Genomic DNA, 17,289 nt, shown 5'->3' on the forward strand with positions numbered 1-17,289 from the left:
ATTATTTCTGATCTAACTCGGAAGAGTAAATCAAAAATAATGACTAATGCTGCTTGTTAATCTTGCCATCAAGATCATCATTAACTGACCTGTATTCTGCTGTTCCCCCAGTCGGCAACGATGATGTTCCCGTTGGCGTCCACGGCAACGCCTGTCGGGGCGTTGAACTGTCCGTTCCCCTCGCCATGGGAACCAAACTTAAACAGGAACTCCCCGTCTGCACTGTACACCTATTAGGGAAGGAATTCAAACTGTTCAGAAGTAGTGTGTCCTAACCTCAACCCTAGCTTCATGTCCACATCCAGGTTCAACTCTAACCTGAACCTCATACCTAGCTTCATGTCCACATCCAGGTTCAACTCTAACCTGAACCTCAACCCTAGCTTCATGTCCACATCCAGGTTCAACTCTAACCTCAACCTCAACCCCTAGCTTCATGTTCACATCCAGGTTAATCTCTAACCTGAACCTCAACCCTAGCTTCATGTCCACATCCAGGTTCAACTAACCTCAACTCTAGCTTCATGTCCACATCCAGGTTCAACTCTAACCTGAACCTCAACCCTAGCTTCATGTCCACATCCAGGTTCAACTCGAACCTGAACCTCAACCCTAGCTTCATGTCCACATCCAGGTTCAAACATTACTCTAAACTCAAACCTAGCTTCATGTCCACATCCAGGTTCAACCTTAACTCTAACCTCAAGCCCAACCTTAAACCACAACCCTAACCTACACTGTTCAGAGGTAGTCTACTACGCACATCCAACAGTTAACATAACAGAGTTTGGGGATTTCTATTCCCTTCATTTGAAATGATTCAAACTGACATCAGATAGCCAACAGTGGGAGTGGGACATTTTCCTGTGGCACAGTGACGTACAGTAACTACAGGATGGCAGTGAGGGAGTGACACAAAGCTGCAACCACAGAATGCTCAAGGCCTGAAGTCAAGGCATTTTAAACCTACCTGATATGACTACAGTAACACACACACACGGAGAAAGGGAGAATAGTGAGACGTACCTTCACTGAATGGTTGTGGAAGTCTGTTACCACAATCTCATTTTTGTTGTTGATCGCCACAAAGTGGGGACCTAGGGTAGGGAAGGAAGGAAGGGATAGAGGAAGAGACAGGGAGAGGGAAGAGAGGAGGAGGAGAGAGGATGAGTCATCAACATAACAGTGCAGTAGACTATTTTAAGACTTTGTACACAACAGGACTGTGGAAACACTAGCCAAAGGGAAACACCAAGTAATGTACAATGTAAGACACGGCAATGGGCAGTTGTATTATGAAGAGACTGCTATACCATACATCAATACTTACTGAACGCAGGGCCAGATTTACTCAGCTTGGGTTCCAGTGAAATGTTTGTACCACTTTTTTCTAAAAAAGAAACAATAAAAGGTCAAAGTCAGAGATGAGATGGAAACGAGATTGAAATGAGTGACAGGTTTCCCCATGGAGCTAGTGAAGCCATATCATTGGAGGGTTATAGAAATGGAAGAGAATCACACTGACCAAAGAGTTAAAGGCAGAAAGGAGACTACAATAGAACAGGAATTGTTCCAAAAATAGTGACAAACAGTGGAATAAGTCCCAAAACTGCAAACCCATAGATAGATCATGCAAGGAGTGTCTCCCCTACCTGTGAACTGTCTGTCTGATGTCCCCCGGGCTCCAAACTTGGTGACTAGCTTCCCATTGGCCTGGAAGATAAACACGCAGCAGGCCTTGTTATCCACGGTGATGATGTGTCCGTTCCTGTCCACCGCCACTCCTTTAGGGCCCATCAGACGACCCGCCCCGATCTTACTCTGTCAGGGAGAGAGGGAGAGAATGGAAGGTCAGAGGGATGGAGAGTAGAGGTCGACCGATTAATCGGAATGGCCGATTAATTAGGGCCGATTTCAAGTTTTCATAACAATCGAAAATCAGGTTTTTTGGATGCCGATTTGGCCCATTACATTTTTTTTTTTTTTTTTTAACTAGGCAAGTCAGTTAAGAACACATTCTTATTTTCAATAACGGCCTAGGAACGGTGGGTTAACTGCCTTGTTCAGGGGCAGAACGACAGATTTTTACCTTGTCAGCTCAGGGATTCAATCTTGCAACCTTACGGTTAACTAGTCCAACGCTCTAACCACCTGCTTTACATTGCACTCCACGAGGTTCCGCGAATGCAGTAAGAAGCCAAGGTAAGTTGCTAGCTAGCATTAAACTTATCTTATAAAAAACAATAAATCAATCATAATCACAAGCTAACTACACATGGTTGATGATATTACTAGTTTATCTAGCCTGTCCTGCATTGCATATAATCACTTAGGTACACGTTGCTCCAACCATAAACATAAATGCCTTTCTTAAAATCAATACACAAGTATATATTTTTAAACCTGCATATATAGTTAATATTGCCTGCTAACATGAATTTCTTTTAACTAGGGAAAATGTGTCACTTCGCTTGCAAACAGTCAGGGTATATGCAGCAGTTTGGGCCGCCTGGCTCGTTGCAAACTGTGAAGACTGTTTCTTCCTAACAAAGACAGCCGACTTCGCCAAACGGGGATGATTTAACAAAAGCGCATTTGCGAAAAAAGCACAATCGTTGCACGACTGTACCTAACCATAAACATCAATGCCTTTCTTAAAATCAATACACAGAAGTATATATTTTTAAACCTGCATATTTAGCTAAATGAAATCCAGGTTAGCAGGCAATATTAACCAAGTGAAATTGTGTCATTTTGCGTTCATTGCACGCAGTCAGGGTATATGCAACACTTTGGGTAATTTGTCAGAATTTTACGTAATTATGACATAACACTGAAGGTTGTGCAATGTAACAGGAATAACGTTTTGTTTTCGAGATGATAGTTTCCGGATTCGACCATATTAATGACCTAAGGCTCGTGTTTTTGTGTGTTATTATGTTATAATTAAGTCTATGATTTGATAGAGCAGTCTGACTGAGCGATGGTAGGCAGCAGCAGGCTCGTAAGCATTCATTAAAAATAGCACTTTCGTGCGTTTTGCCAGCAGCCCTTCGCAATGCATTGCGCTGTTTATGACTTCAAGCCTATCAACTCCCGAGATTAGGCTGATGTAACCAATGTGAAATGGCTAGCTAGTTAGCCGGGTGCGCGCTAATAGTGTTTCAAACGTCACTCGCTCTGAGACTTGGAGTAGTTGTTTCCCCTTGCTCTGCATGGGTAACGCTGCTTCGAGGGTGGCTATTGTCGATGTGTTCCTGGTTCGAGCCCAGGTAGGAGCGAGGAGAGAGACGGAAGCTATACTGTTACACTGGCAATACTAAAGTGCCTATAAGAACATCCAATAGTCAAAGGTATATGAAATACAAATCGTATAGAGAGAAATAGTCCAATAATTCCTATAATAACTACAACCTAAAACATCTTACCTGGGAATATTGAAGACTCATGTTAAAAGGAACCACCAGCTTTCATATGTTCTCATGTTCTGAGCAAGGAACTTAAACGTTAGCTTTTTTACATGGCACATATTGCACTTTTACTTTCTTCTCCAACACTTTGTTATTGCATTATTTAAATCAAATTGAACATGTTTCATTATTTATTTGAGGCTAAATTGATTTTATTGATGTTTTATACACTGCTCAAAAAAATAAAGGGAACACTTAAACAACACATCCTAGATCTGAATGAAAGAAATAATCTTATTAAATACTTTTTTCTTTACATAGTTGAATGTGCTGACAACAAAATCACACAAAAATAATCAATGGAAATCCAATTTATCAACCCATGGAGGTCTGGATTTGGAGTCACACTCAAAATTAAAGTGGAAAACCACCCTACAGGCTGATCCAACTTTGATGTAATGTCCTTAAAACAAGTCAAAATGAGGCTCAGTAGTGTGTGTGGCCTCCACGTGCCTGTATGACCTCCCTACAACGCCTGGGCATGCTCCTGATGAGGTGGCGGATGGTCTCCTGAGGGATCTCCTCCCAGACCTGGACTAAAGCATCCGCCAACTCCTGGACAGTCTGTGGTGCAACGTGGCGTAGGTGGATGGAGCAAGACATGATGTCCCAGATGTGCTCAATTGGATTCAGGTCTGGGGAACGGGCGGGCCAGTCCATAGCATCAATGCCTTCCTCTTGCAGGAACTGCTGACACACTCCAGCCACATGAGGTCTAGCATTGTCTTGCATTAGGAGGAACCCAGGGCCAACCGCACCAGCATATGGTCTCACAAGGGGTCTGAGGATCTCATCTCGGTACCTAATGGCAGTCAGGCTACCTCTGGCGAGCACATGGAGGGCTGTGCGGCCCCCCAAAGAAATGCCACCCCACACCATGACTGACCCACTGCCAAACCGGTCATGCTGGAGGATGTTGCAGGCAGCAGAACGTTCTCCACGGCTTCTCCAGACTCTGTCACGTGCTCAGTGTGAACCTGCTTTCATCTGTGAAGAGCACAGGGCGCCAGTGGCGAATTTGCCAATCTTGGTGTTCTCTGGCAAATGCCAAATGTCCTGCACGGTCGTTTGGCATTAAGGAAAGAAATTCCACACATTTTAAAAAGACACACCTGTTGATTGAAATACATTCCAGGTGACTACCGCATGAAGCTGGTTGAGAGAATGCCAAACGTCCTGCACAACCCCCACCTGTGGACGTCGGGCCCTCATACCACCCTCATGGAGTCTGTTTCTGACCGTTTGAGCAGACACATGCACATTTGTGGCCTGCTGGAGGTCATTTTGCAGGGCTCTGGCAGTGCTTCTCCTGCTCCTCCTTGCACAAAGGCGGAGGTAGCGGTCCTGCTGCTGGGTTGTTGCCCTCCTACGGCCTCCTCCACGTCTCCTGATGTACTGGCCTGTCTCCTGGTAGCGCCTCCATGCTCTGGAACTACGCTGACAGACACAGCAAACCTTCTTGCCACAGCTCGCATTGATGTGCCATCCTGGATGAGCTGCACTACTTGAGCCACTTGTGTGGGTTGTAGACTCCGTCTCATGATACCACTAGAGTGAAAGCACCGCCAGCATTCAAAAGTGACCAAAACATCAGCCAGGAAGCATAGGAACTGAGAAGTGGTCTGTAGTCTCCACCTGCAGAACCACTCCTTTATTGGGGGTGTCTTGCTTATTGCCTATAATTTTCATCTGTTGTCTATTCCATTTGCACAACAGCATGTGAAATTTATTGTCAATCAGTGTTGCTTCCTAAGTGGACAGTTTGATTTCACAGAAGTGTGATTGACTTGGAGTTACATTGTGTTGTTTAAGTGTTCCCTTTATTTTTTTGAGCTGTATATTAAGTTAAAAGTGTTCATTCAGTATTGTTGTAATTGTCATTATTACAAATAAATAAATAAAACAATCAGACGATTAATCGGCATCGTTTTTTTGGCCCTCCAATAATCGGTATCGGCATTGAAAAATCATAGTCGGTCGACCTCTAATGGAGAGGGAAAGATGTGAATTGTGATGAGTCTTATCTGACGTGCAAATCAAAGGGGCAGCTATGGGAAAGCTCAGTGCACCCGGTACGTATAGAACATACAAGGAGAGGGGATATAGTAGACTGTTTAACGTTGATGTTTCAGCTCGAGGTCTTTCTCAAGACCAGTCTCCTAGAGTGTCCTCATGACCTCTCACCTTGAACTTCCCGTCGGAGGAGAAGATGCTGACCCAGCGGTTGTCGTAGTCGGCCACAATGATGTCACCGTTCATATCCACGGTGACCCCCGTGGGGCGCTGCAGTTGCCCCGGCGACCGACCCCTGACCCCAAACCTCAGCTTGAATGCTCCATCGTTGGAGAACACCTGGAGAATAATACCACAACAACACTCAAACAGATTTGGATTTGAAATAACCTTTTTCTTAAGGGACAATAAGGAATAGGATGGAATTTGAGATTTGCCTTGAAATATGTGCTTGACCTGTGATATTTTGATTGAAACTACCATAACCTAATACCTTTTCTGCTTTGCAACAATGAATTTAGTACACTCATCCCACTCTGCATGCTGTCACTATACACATGGTTACCTTTCTCTCACAGGTTGTATGCAGTGGTGTAAAGTACTAAAGTAAAAATACTTTAAAGTACTACTCAAGTTGTTTTTTTGGGAATCTGTACATTACTTTATTATTTATATTTTTGACAACTTTTACTACATTTACTTTTACTACATTCCCAAAGAAAATTATGAATGAATGACTTTTTACTCCATACATTTTCCCTGACACCCAAAAGTACTCATTACATTTTGAATGCTGAGGCAGGACAGGAAAATGGTCCAATTAACACAAGAGAATCAAGAGAACATCCCTGGCCTTCCCTACTGCCTATGATCTTGCAAACTCACGAAACACAAATGCTTCATTTGTAAATGATGTCTGAATGTTGGTGTGCCCCTGGCTATCCGTAAATTAAAAAAAAAAAATATGTGCCCTGGTTTACTTAATATAAGGAATTTGAAATTATTTATACATTATCTTTTACTTTTGATACTTAAGTATATTTTAGCAATTACATTTACTTTTGATACTTACACTACCATTCAAAAGTTTGGGGTCACTTCGGAATTTTCTTGTTTTTGAAAGAAAAGCAAAATTTTTACAGTGTAGACATTGTTGGTGTTGTAAATGACTATTGTAGATGGAAATTGCTTATTTTTTCAATGGAATATCTACATAGGCGTACAGAGGCCCATTATCAGCAACCAACACTCCTGTGTTCCAATGGCACGTTGTGTTAGCTAATCCAAGTTTACAATAGCAATAAAACTGGCCTTCTTTAGACTAGTTGAGTATCTGGAGCATCAGCATTTGTGGGTTCGATTACAGGCTCAAAATGGCCAGAAACAAATAACTTTCTTCTGAAACTCATCAGTCTATTCTTGTTCTGAAAAATAAAGGCTATTCCATGCCAGAAATTGCCAAGAAACTGAAGATCTTGTACAACGCTGTGTACTACACGTTCACAGAACAGTGCAAACTGGCCCTAACCAGAATAGAAAGAGGAGTGGGAGGCCCCGGTGCACAACTGAGCAAGAGGACAAGTACATTAGAGTGTCTAGTTTGAGAAACAGACGCCTCACAAGTCCTCAACTGGCAGCTTCATTAAATAGTACCCGTAAAACACCAGTCTCAACTGGTTGTATGGTTGTAGTCTCACCTGTATACACTGGTTGTATGGTTGTAGTCTCACCTGTATACACTGGTTGTATGGTTGTAGTCTCGCCTGTATACACTGGTTGTATGGTTGTTGTCGTCTCACCTGTATACACTGGTTGTAGTCTCACCTGTATACACTGGTTGTAGTCTCACCTGTATACACTGGTTGTAGTCTCACCTGTATACACTGGTTGTATGGTTGTTGTCTCACCTGTATACACTGGTTGTATGGTTGTTGTCTCACCTGTATACACTGGTTGTTGCTGTCAGCCACTACGATGCGTCCGTTGCTGGAGGTGGAGATTCCCTGGAGGTTTGTAAACTCTGCTTTATCTCTCCCTCTGGTTCCTGTCAAATACACACATCCAGTAACATCACTGAGTCAAACCATCACACATCCAGTAAGATCACTGAGTCAAACCATCACACATCCAGTAAGATCACTGAGTCAAACCATCACACATCCAGTAAGATCACTGAGTCAAACCATCACACATCCAGTAAGATCACTGAGTCAAACCATCACACATCCAGTAAGATCACTGAGTCAAACCATCACACATCCAGTAAGATCACTGAGTCAAACCATCACACATCCAATAAGATCACTGAGTCAAACCATCACACATCTAACAAGAAAACTGAGTCAAACCATCACACATCCAGTAAGAACAGTCTCAGTGTCCATGAAAACAAGGGCTAAATAGCAGAGTCACGAGTTATCGCAGAGACCTCAAAAGATCTTCATCAGTAAGATGGCTGAGAGCAGTGAAACAAATTGTGAGTATTTTCCTACTTTTTCCACAGAATTGTCTGTACCCTGCAGCCTGCACTGAGAAAACTAAGAACTATTATCCAACTTGATCACTATATGTGGTTGTCTTACTTTAGTCTTATTGTACCTACTTCAGTTGCATGCACTGCCTCTGGATACGAACGTAAAACAACAAGTCAAATGTTAATGTCTTCATCAGTAACACTGCTTAAAAAAACTATGGGAGCATTGAACCAATGTGTAGTATTCCCTTCTTTTCCCCATGGGCTGCTTTGTACCATGCAAGCTTTTAAACTGATTATCAAAGACAGTAGCAAAGAAAGCTGTTTTTGAAAATGTTTTACTTGTAATTTGCAATCGTGACTTGTGATTGTTTTAGCTACTTTAGTTAAATCCACTTTCAAGTCATAGGATAAGATAATCACCTAAATGACTCAAATGTAAATATAAGCAGCTGTACCACATAGTTAAACTAATATTAATAGGTATTACATGTCTCTATGATCTGCACCTACCAACTCTGTAGATGAGTTCATCCTCGATGGGGTTCTCCTTCTTCTTGGTGGTGCTGTACATACTGGAGGGTCTCCTCACAGCCTTCTGTCTGATGTGGCCCCCCGTCCCACTAGGACTCTTCACCCTCCTCTTCACATCGTCTGGAGATTGCAGGACATCCGAGGGCTTGACCGCACGCAGCCGGAACGGACTGCCCCTGACCGGCTGGTCGTACAGGAGGAGAGAGAAGGAGAACTCCCCCTCAGAGCGCATGGTATAGCCCACCTGTAGAATATTTTGGAACAGACCATTATCAGGCACCTCCAGGGGAATAAAGTCTTAGACAGACAGTACAGCTGCATACAAAATAAACACTGTACATTAAACACTTGACAATACATACATTGGATAGATTACAGACATTAGATTACACAACACATATATTGCAAGTTACGATGTCATATACAAAGTACAGTTATCCTCACCTCATACGTCCCATTCTTATTATCCACCACCTCTGTCTCCGTGGTTACCGCCCCGTCCACCGACACAATCTCGGCCCGCAGCGCCGCATTGCCCGTCTTCACCAGCTCGCTGTCCTTGTCCTTGGTCGTCACTGTGACGGTGGTGTGCTGGCCAACCAGGGTGTGGCGTAGTCCCTCTCCCGTGGCGACGGAGGTGTGGCCAATGGCTCCCGTGGTGATGAGCACGCCCAGGTTCTGGATAGAACGACGAAGACCCTCTGTCTCCACCTGGCAGTCAAGATGACCGTTCTCATGGGGCTGGGAGGGGGAAAGGGTAGGTTTGTTAAGTTTATCAAATCAAACTTTATTTGCCACATGCGCCGAATACAAGTGTAGACTTTACCGTGAAATGCTTACTTACAAGCCCTTAACCAACAGTGCAGTTCAAGAAGAAAAAAATTTACCAAGAAGAATAAAATAAAAAGTAATAATAAAAAGTAACACAATAACAATAATAAGGCTATATACAGGGGGCACCGTACCGAGTCAGTGTGCGAGGGCACAGGCTAGTTGAGGTAATCTGTACATGTAGGTGGGGGCGAAGTGACTATGCATAGGTAACAAACAAACAGCGAATAGCAGCAGTGTACAAAAGAGAGGGGGGGGGGTCAATGTAAATTGTCCGGTGGCGACTAAAGTCTAATGGCTTGGGGGTAAAAGCTGTTGAGGAGGCTTTTGGTCCTAGACTTGGCGCTCCGGTACCGCTTGCCGTGCGGTAGCAGAGAAAACAGTCTATAACTTGGGTGAGTGGAGTCTGACAATTTTATGGGCTTTCCTCTGACACCACCTATTATAGAGGTCCTGGATGGCAGGAAGCTTGGCCCCAGTGATGTACTGGGCCATTCGCACTACCCTCTGTAGCGCCTTACGGTCAGATGTTGAGCAGTTGCCGTACCAGGTGATGCAACCGGTCAGGATGCTCTCGATGGTGCAGCTGTAGAACCTTTTGAGGATCTGGGGATCCATGCCAAATCTTTTCAGTCTCCTGAGGGGGAAAAGGTTTTGTCGTGCCCTCTTCACGTTTGTCTTGGTATGTTTGGACCATGATAGTTTGTTGGTGATGTGGACACCAAGGAACTTGAAACTCTCGACCCGCTCCACTACAGCCCCGTCGATGAGAATGGGAGCCTGTTCGGCCCTCCTTTTCCTGTAGTCCATGATCAGCTCCTTTGTCTTGCTCACATTGAGGGAGAGGTTGTTGTCCTGGCACCACACTGCCAGTTCTCTGACCTCCTCCCTATAGGCCGTCTCATGGTTGTTGGTGATAAGGCCTACCACTGTTGTGTCATCAGCAAACTTAATGATGGTGTTGGAGTCGTGTTTGGCCAAGCTGTCGTGGGTGAACAGGGAATACAGGAGGGGACTAAGTACACAACCCTGAGGGGTCCCAGTGTTAAGGATCAGCGTGGCAGACATGTTGTTGCCTACTCTTACCACCTGGGGGCGGCCCGTCAGCATCCTTATGGCTTTGTCCCGAATGGCAACCTATTCTCTATATACTGTAGTGCACTTTTGACCAGGGCCCATTGGGAACATAGCCTTTATCATCATTGTATATGTATATATGTGAAACGAACAAACAAACTAATGTGTCCACAGACCTGTTCTGGGTAGGTGTGTCGGGCCAGGGCGCTGACCCTCTCCCCCATCTGTTTCTGGACCAGCAGAACCTCTGTAGCACTGCCATGGCTCAGAGCCTGCTCCGTAAAACTACTGCAGCTCTGGATGTTGTCCTTACCCTGCAGGAGAGAGGAGAGCTGGGCCTGGAGCACCTACAGACAGAGAGAAGAGGAGAGATGTTAAGAGAGGGAGGAGGAGGGAGGGATAGTCAGAGTCAGGGAGGAGAGGAGAGAGAAATAGTTGGAGAGGGAGGAGAGAGGGATAGTAAGAGTCAGGGAGGAGAGAGGGATCGTTGGAGAGGAGACAGGGATAGTAAGAGACAGGGAGGAGAGGAGACCGGGAGGAGGAGAGAGAGAATGGTTGGTAGGTAGTCAGAAAGAGTGTGAAGAGAGGGAGAAAAAGAGGTAAGACCAAGAGAGAAAGAGAGGAGAGAGATAGTTATCCACAAAAGTAAGAGAGAGGTAGTTCTTCATAGACCATCACTGTGTCCCAAATGACCCCCTATTCCCTATATAGTGCCCTACTTTTGACCAGAGCCTTATGGGCCCTGGTCATAAATAGTGCATTGAATAGGATATAGGGTGCCATTTTGGGACAGCAGATCTAATCCTGTTGCATATACCTTCTGCTTGGTGCAGCAGATGTTCTCCAGGTCAGTGATGAGGGTGGTCTTCCTGAGGTGTAGCGCCCTCTCTAGCTCCTCAAAGGTACTGCTGATCTCTGTCACCGCCTCGTTCTTCCTGTCAGTCAGCTGCTTGGAGATCTCCCCTACCAGCTCTATAGCAGCCCTCAGCTGGGGCAGCCTGGGACAGGAAGAGGAAACAGTATACTGTCACTACCTCACACAGTCCAATCAAGTCTAACCAACGAGCATGAACAGAGGAACTGACTAAATGTGTATGCAATTTCTATCGATCTTCATGAGAAGCTGAAACCAGACACCGGAAAACTGCACTCCGGTCATTTATCATTGCACTTACCAAGACTTATCCAGTGTGTACATGGTCAATGTACTCAGAATAGGGCTGTAACGATCCTAATACCGTCCCTCATTACAGACAGAGCAGTATAGACCGTCCCTCATTACAGGCAGAGCAGTCTAGACCGTCCCTCATTACAGGCAGAGCAGTCTAGACTGTCCCTCATTACAGGCAAAGCAGTCTAGACCGTCCCTCATTACAGGCAGAGCAGTCTAGACCGTCCCTCATTACAGGCAGAGAAGTCTAGACCGTCCCTCATTACAGGCAGAGCAGTCTAGACCGTCCTTCATTACAGGCAGAGCAGTCTAGACCGTCCCTCATTACAGGCAGAGCAGTCTAGACCGTCCCTCATTACAGGCAGAGCAGTATAGACCGTCCCTCATTACAGGCAGAGCAGTCTAGACCGGTTTACCATCCAATACCTGTTGCATATTGCGTCCAGCTGGGTCTTCAAGGCTGCTTTCTGTTGCTCCAAGACATCTCTCAGTGGGACAGTCACATGTTCCCTGTGCTCTCCCTCAGTACACTCCAGACACATGGCAGTCTCACACGACTCGCAGTAGAACTCCATCACCTACAGGGGGCGCAGGGGAGCAACACACAGCACAGCTCAACTCGCATGATGACTCACCATAGACCAGGCAGGTTCATACAGTGACAAGGTCAAACATGGATACGTTTGCTCAATGTTTAGGGGCTTGTAAATGTGGTGAATCCACACTCCTGAACAATACTCTCACTTCAATAGAAAACTGGCAAGGTCGGCCCTCAGTCCTTTTTCCTTCAAGTCAGATGTGATTTAGCTAGTCCATGGCCCATATCCACAAAGCGACTCAAAGTAGGAGTGATGATTTAGGATCCGTTGAGCCTTTTAGATCATAATGAATGAGATTATATGGACAGATCCTAGATCAGTACTCTTACTCATCCCAGATCTAAAATCAGTTGTGTTCACTCAGTCAGTGACACCAATGTATCATCAATTAGATGCCAGACTGAAGCCTACCTTTCCTGCTTTGTTGGGGCAGGAGAGTTGCAGCAGAGGGGCAGTATAGGGGTAGATGGGGCAGTAGAGGGGTAATAGAAACCTACCTTGCCCTCATGGTTTGGGCAGGAGAGTGGCTGGCAGGCGGCAGCAGCACTGACTGACTCCAGCACACTGCAGGCCTCTGGAGGAGAACACTCTGGGTCCCTCTGCAGCACCTCCATCAGGTTGGTTATGAAGAAGTTGTTCTGCAGCGCGGCCACGCCCTTCTCTGGCAGGATGGAAGTCTGACGACACACTGGACACGATAGTGTCAGAGACTGAGCGGGGATGTAGTTCTGTAGGCATCTGGAAAAGACAGGAGAGAACAACAGGGATGGCTTGTTATAAACCATGTCAAGTTGATGGTTATGGTTCATTACATTTAGACAAATGTCAACCCTTTCAACAATTGGCGCCAATACAAAGCATCAAGTCAAGGATCTTATAACAGTACAGCCTACTACAGGCAGTGCATGTAATATGCCTGCTCAGTAGGCCAGTAGCTTTCCTGAAGATGATGTGAACAGAACAGACAGGGCAGAGGACAGTGCAGAGGACAGTGCAGACGTCAGCGAGCTGTGTCAGGCAATATGTAGAGCGCAGAGCAGAGCTCGCTCAGGCAGATGAGGGCATTCCTGTCAAGTGAGGGTAGCAGGGGTGGAAAGAGCTGCTAGCTGGCAGCATCACTGTGGACTGTGCCAACTCCTCTGTGTTCTCCCTTCGGTCACCTCTCTTCCTCCATCTCTCTCTGTCTCTCCAGGTGAAGAGGGGCGTGTGGTCCCTCCTCCCCCTGTGAATGTCTGGTGAGATGGGTGAGATGGGTGAAACAGCAGTACTGTGTGCACCCTGCTCTCCCTCCACCAGGCCTGAAGAGGCTGCCTGTCACCTTAAGTCACAGGGAAGCCAAGCTGCTAAGGAGATCCCTAGCATACAGTACCAGTACCCTCTCTGACTTTATGCTGTAACACATATGACTCTCTGATGACTTTATGCTGTAACACATATTTGACTCTCATGACTTTATGCTGTAAGAATTCTCTCTCTCTCAAACCATTACCTTGTGCCCTGACCTAGTTCAACAACTCATTATTGCATACCCGAGAGAATACTATAGACATCAAGAAAGCCAGTCGATTATTGACAAGTTTTTCCAACACTTTTGATAAACAGGGCAAAATAGAAATAGGCCTATAACAGTTAGGATCAGCTTGATCTCCCCCTTTAAATAAAGGACGAACCATGGCTGCCTTCCAAGCAATGGGAACCTCCCCAGAAAGGAGAGACAGACTTGGCGATAATAGGGGCAGCAACCTTAAAGAAGAAATGGACTGACCCAGATCTGACCCAGATGTTTTTTGGGTTCAAGTTTAAGGAGCTCCTTTAGCACCACGGACTCAGTTACTGCCTGCAGGGAGAAACTTTGTAGCCGGACAGGGAAAAAAAGAGGGAGAAGCATCGGGGATAGTCGCATTAGAAGGGGTGGGAGATGAGGAAATGTTGGATGGGCAAGGAGGCATGGCTGAGTCAAATAGGAATCCTGACTTAATAGCATGGTATTCGTTCACTGTAATAGCTACTGTAAATTGGACAGTGCAGTTAGATTAACAAAAATGTAAGTTTTCTGCAATATCAGATATGTCTATGTCCTGGGAAATGTTCTGATTAGATCCAATCTCATACTAGTCGTATTAGCCTACGTTAGCTCAACCGTCCCGTGGACGGGACACCGATCCCGAAGAAGTTTTAAGCACACAGTTTGATGAAATAATTAAGACACACAAATGACTAGAGGGAGTCAGACCAGCAGTTGATTTGATTGCACTGGGCCTGGCTCAGACTTGCTGCGTGCACTGTGTTAAAAAATAGACAGACAGTGACTGTGGGACTAGCACCCGTTGTCTCTCTCTCCTTGCTGTAGCGACCACCACAGTGTTTATCGCACTGTCCGTGTTGCTGAAGCTGCAACATAATTACAGCCAATTCTAACTGAAAAGTTACGTTACTGAAATCCCTAATTTGTTTAGGAAAAACATCCCCTGTTCCCTCAACCCTTGCTCTCTTTATGTGACACATGTATGCATCCCATGCATGTGACCAATAGGGCCTGACCTATAGCATATCATAATCACATCAATGAATTGGTTATAACAAACTGGGAGCACCGTTACAGCAAAATGGACGTGACAAATAAACTCGAAACGGGGTAATGTTTAGGCTACTGGTTGCTCATGAGGTAAAGGAGAAGTCAGATGTGTGGAATATAGTTGACTAGTTGTGGAATTACATTTTTTTAATTGAACCTTTATTTAACTAGGCAAGTCTGTTAATAAAGCACAAGCTCAGTGAATATAGTGGATTTGATTAACAAAGATTTTTTAGGGTTATGGTATAGGCCAGGGTTCCCCAACTGGCAGTGATTTTATTTGGCCCCCCCAAGTTTTCTGAGCAAAAGAAAACAACAAAAAAAACATACATATATATACATACATACATACATATATGTGTGTGTGTATATATATATGTATATATATATATGTATATATATATATGTATATATATGTATATATATGTATATATATATATATATATATATATATATGTATATATATATATATATATATATATATATATATAATATAATATAATATATACATACATACATACATACATACATACATACATACATATATATTAATATATATATATATTAATATATATAATATATATATTAATATATATATATATAAATATATATAATATATATATATATTAATATATATAATATATATATATATATAATATATATATAATATACATACATACATACATACATACATACACACACACACACACATATATACACACACACACATATATACACACACACACACATATATACACACACACACACACACATATATACACACACACACACATAAATACATATACATATACACACATACATAAATACATATATACACACACACACACACACACACACACACACACACACACACACACACACTGCTCAAGAAAATAAAGGGAACACTTAAACAACACATCCTAGATCTGAATGAAAGAAATAATCTTATTAAATACTTTTTTCTTTACATAGTTGAATGTGCTGACAACAAAATCACACAAAAATAATCAATGGAAATCCAATTTATCAACCCATGGAGGTATGGATTTGGAGTCACACTCAAAATTAAAGTGGAAAACCACACTACAGGCTGATCCAACTTTGATGTAATGTCCTTAAAACAAGTCAAAATGAGGCTCAGTAGTGTGTGTGGCCTCCACGTGCCCGTATGACCTCCCTACAACGCCTGGGCATGCTCCTGATGAGGTGGCGGATGGTCTCCTGAGGGATCTCCTCCCAGACCTGGACTAAAGCATCCGCCAACTCCTGGACAGTCTGTGGTGCAACGTGGCGTTGGTGGATGGAGCGAGACATGATGTCCCAGATGTTCTCAATTGGATTCAGGTCTGGGGAACGGGCGGGCCAGTCCATAGCATCAATGCCTTCCTCTTGCAGGAACTGCTGACACACACCAGCCACATGAGGTCTAGCATTGTCTGCATTAGGAGGAACCCAGGGCCAACCGCACCAGCATATGGTCTCATAAGGGGTCTGAGGATCTCATCTCGGTACCTAATGGCAGTCAGGCTACCTCTGGCGAGCACATGGAGGGCTGTGCGGCCCCCCAAAGAAATGCCACCCCACACCATGACTGACCCACCGCCAAACCGGTCATGCTGGAGGATGTTGCAGGCAGCAGAACGTTCTCCACGGCGTCTCCAGACTCTGTCACGTCTGTCACGTGCTCAGTGTGAACCTGCTTTCATCTGTGAAGAGCACAGGGCGCCAGTGGCGAATTTGCCAATCTTGGTGTTCTCTGGCAAATGCCAAACGTCCTGCACGGTGTTGGGCTGTAAGCACAACCCCCACCTGTGGACGTCGGGCCCTCATACCACCCTCATGGTGTCTGTTTCTGACTGTTTGAGCAGACACATGCACATTTGTGGCCTGCTGGAGGTCATTTTGCAGGGCTCTGGCAGTGCTTCTCCTGCTCCTCCTTGCACAAAGGCGGAGGTAGCGGTCCTGCTGCTGGGTTGTTGCCCTCCTACGACCTCCTCCACGTCTCCTGATGTACTGGCCTGTCTCCTGGTAGCGCCTCCATGCTCTGGACACTACGCTGACAGACACAGCAAACCTTCTTGCCACAGCTCACATTGATGTGCCATCCTGGATGAGCTGCACTACCTGAGCCACTTGTGTGGGTTGTAGACTCCGTCTCATGATACCACTAGAGTGAAAGCACCGCCAGCATTCAAAAGTGACCAAAACATCAGCCAGGAAGCATAGGAACTGAGAAGTGGTCTGTGGTCCCCACCTGCAGAACCACTCCTTTATTGGGGGGTGTCTTGCTAATTGCCTATAATTTCCACCTGTCTATTCCATTTGCACAACAGCATGTGAAATGTATTGTCAATCAGTGTTGCTTCCTATGTGGACAGTTTGATTTCACAGAAGTGTGATTGACTTGGAGTTACATCATGTTGTTTAAGTGTTCCCTTTATTTTTTTGAGCAGTATATATATTTAATTGTTAGACATAAGACTGTAAAAACACTAGCAAATGCGCTCCAAGTGATTTTAATTTTGGAAATCTGTTCCAAACTATTC

General features: G+C 44.6%; 1 protein-coding gene across 2 annotated transcripts in view; it reads right to left on the bottom strand.

The window, feature by feature from the left end:
• Nucleotides 1–17,289, bottom strand: part of LOC115206255 (tripartite motif-containing protein 3) — a 42,062-nt gene that overhangs the window by 2,456 nt on the left and 22,317 nt on the right. For both annotated transcript variants that reach the window (XM_029773002.1, XM_029773001.1), the window contains 12 exons: nt 12,666–12,906; nt 11,996–12,147; nt 11,216–11,396; nt 10,575–10,745; nt 8,935–9,231; nt 8,470–8,734; nt 7,424–7,527; nt 5,655–5,822; nt 1,653–1,821; nt 1,331–1,390; nt 1,027–1,097; nt 90–230 (listed from right to left, as the gene is read on the bottom strand). In XM_029773002.1, coding sequence (XP_029628862.1) covers nt 90–230; nt 1,027–1,097; nt 1,331–1,390; nt 1,653–1,821; nt 5,655–5,822; nt 7,424–7,527; nt 8,470–8,734; nt 8,935–9,231; nt 10,575–10,745; nt 11,216–11,396; nt 11,996–12,147; nt 12,666–12,906 — 2,020 coding nt within the window. The remainder of the gene's footprint in view (nt 1–89; nt 231–1,026; nt 1,098–1,330; nt 1,391–1,652; nt 1,822–5,654; nt 5,823–7,423; nt 7,528–8,469; nt 8,735–8,934; nt 9,232–10,574; nt 10,746–11,215; nt 11,397–11,995; nt 12,148–12,665; nt 12,907–17,289) is intronic.

Source organism: Salmo trutta, chromosome 13, assembly GCF_901001165.1.
Source record: "Salmo trutta chromosome 13, fSalTru1.1, whole genome shotgun sequence".
Lineage (NCBI taxonomy): Eukaryota > Metazoa > Chordata > Actinopteri > Salmoniformes > Salmonidae > Salmo > Salmo trutta.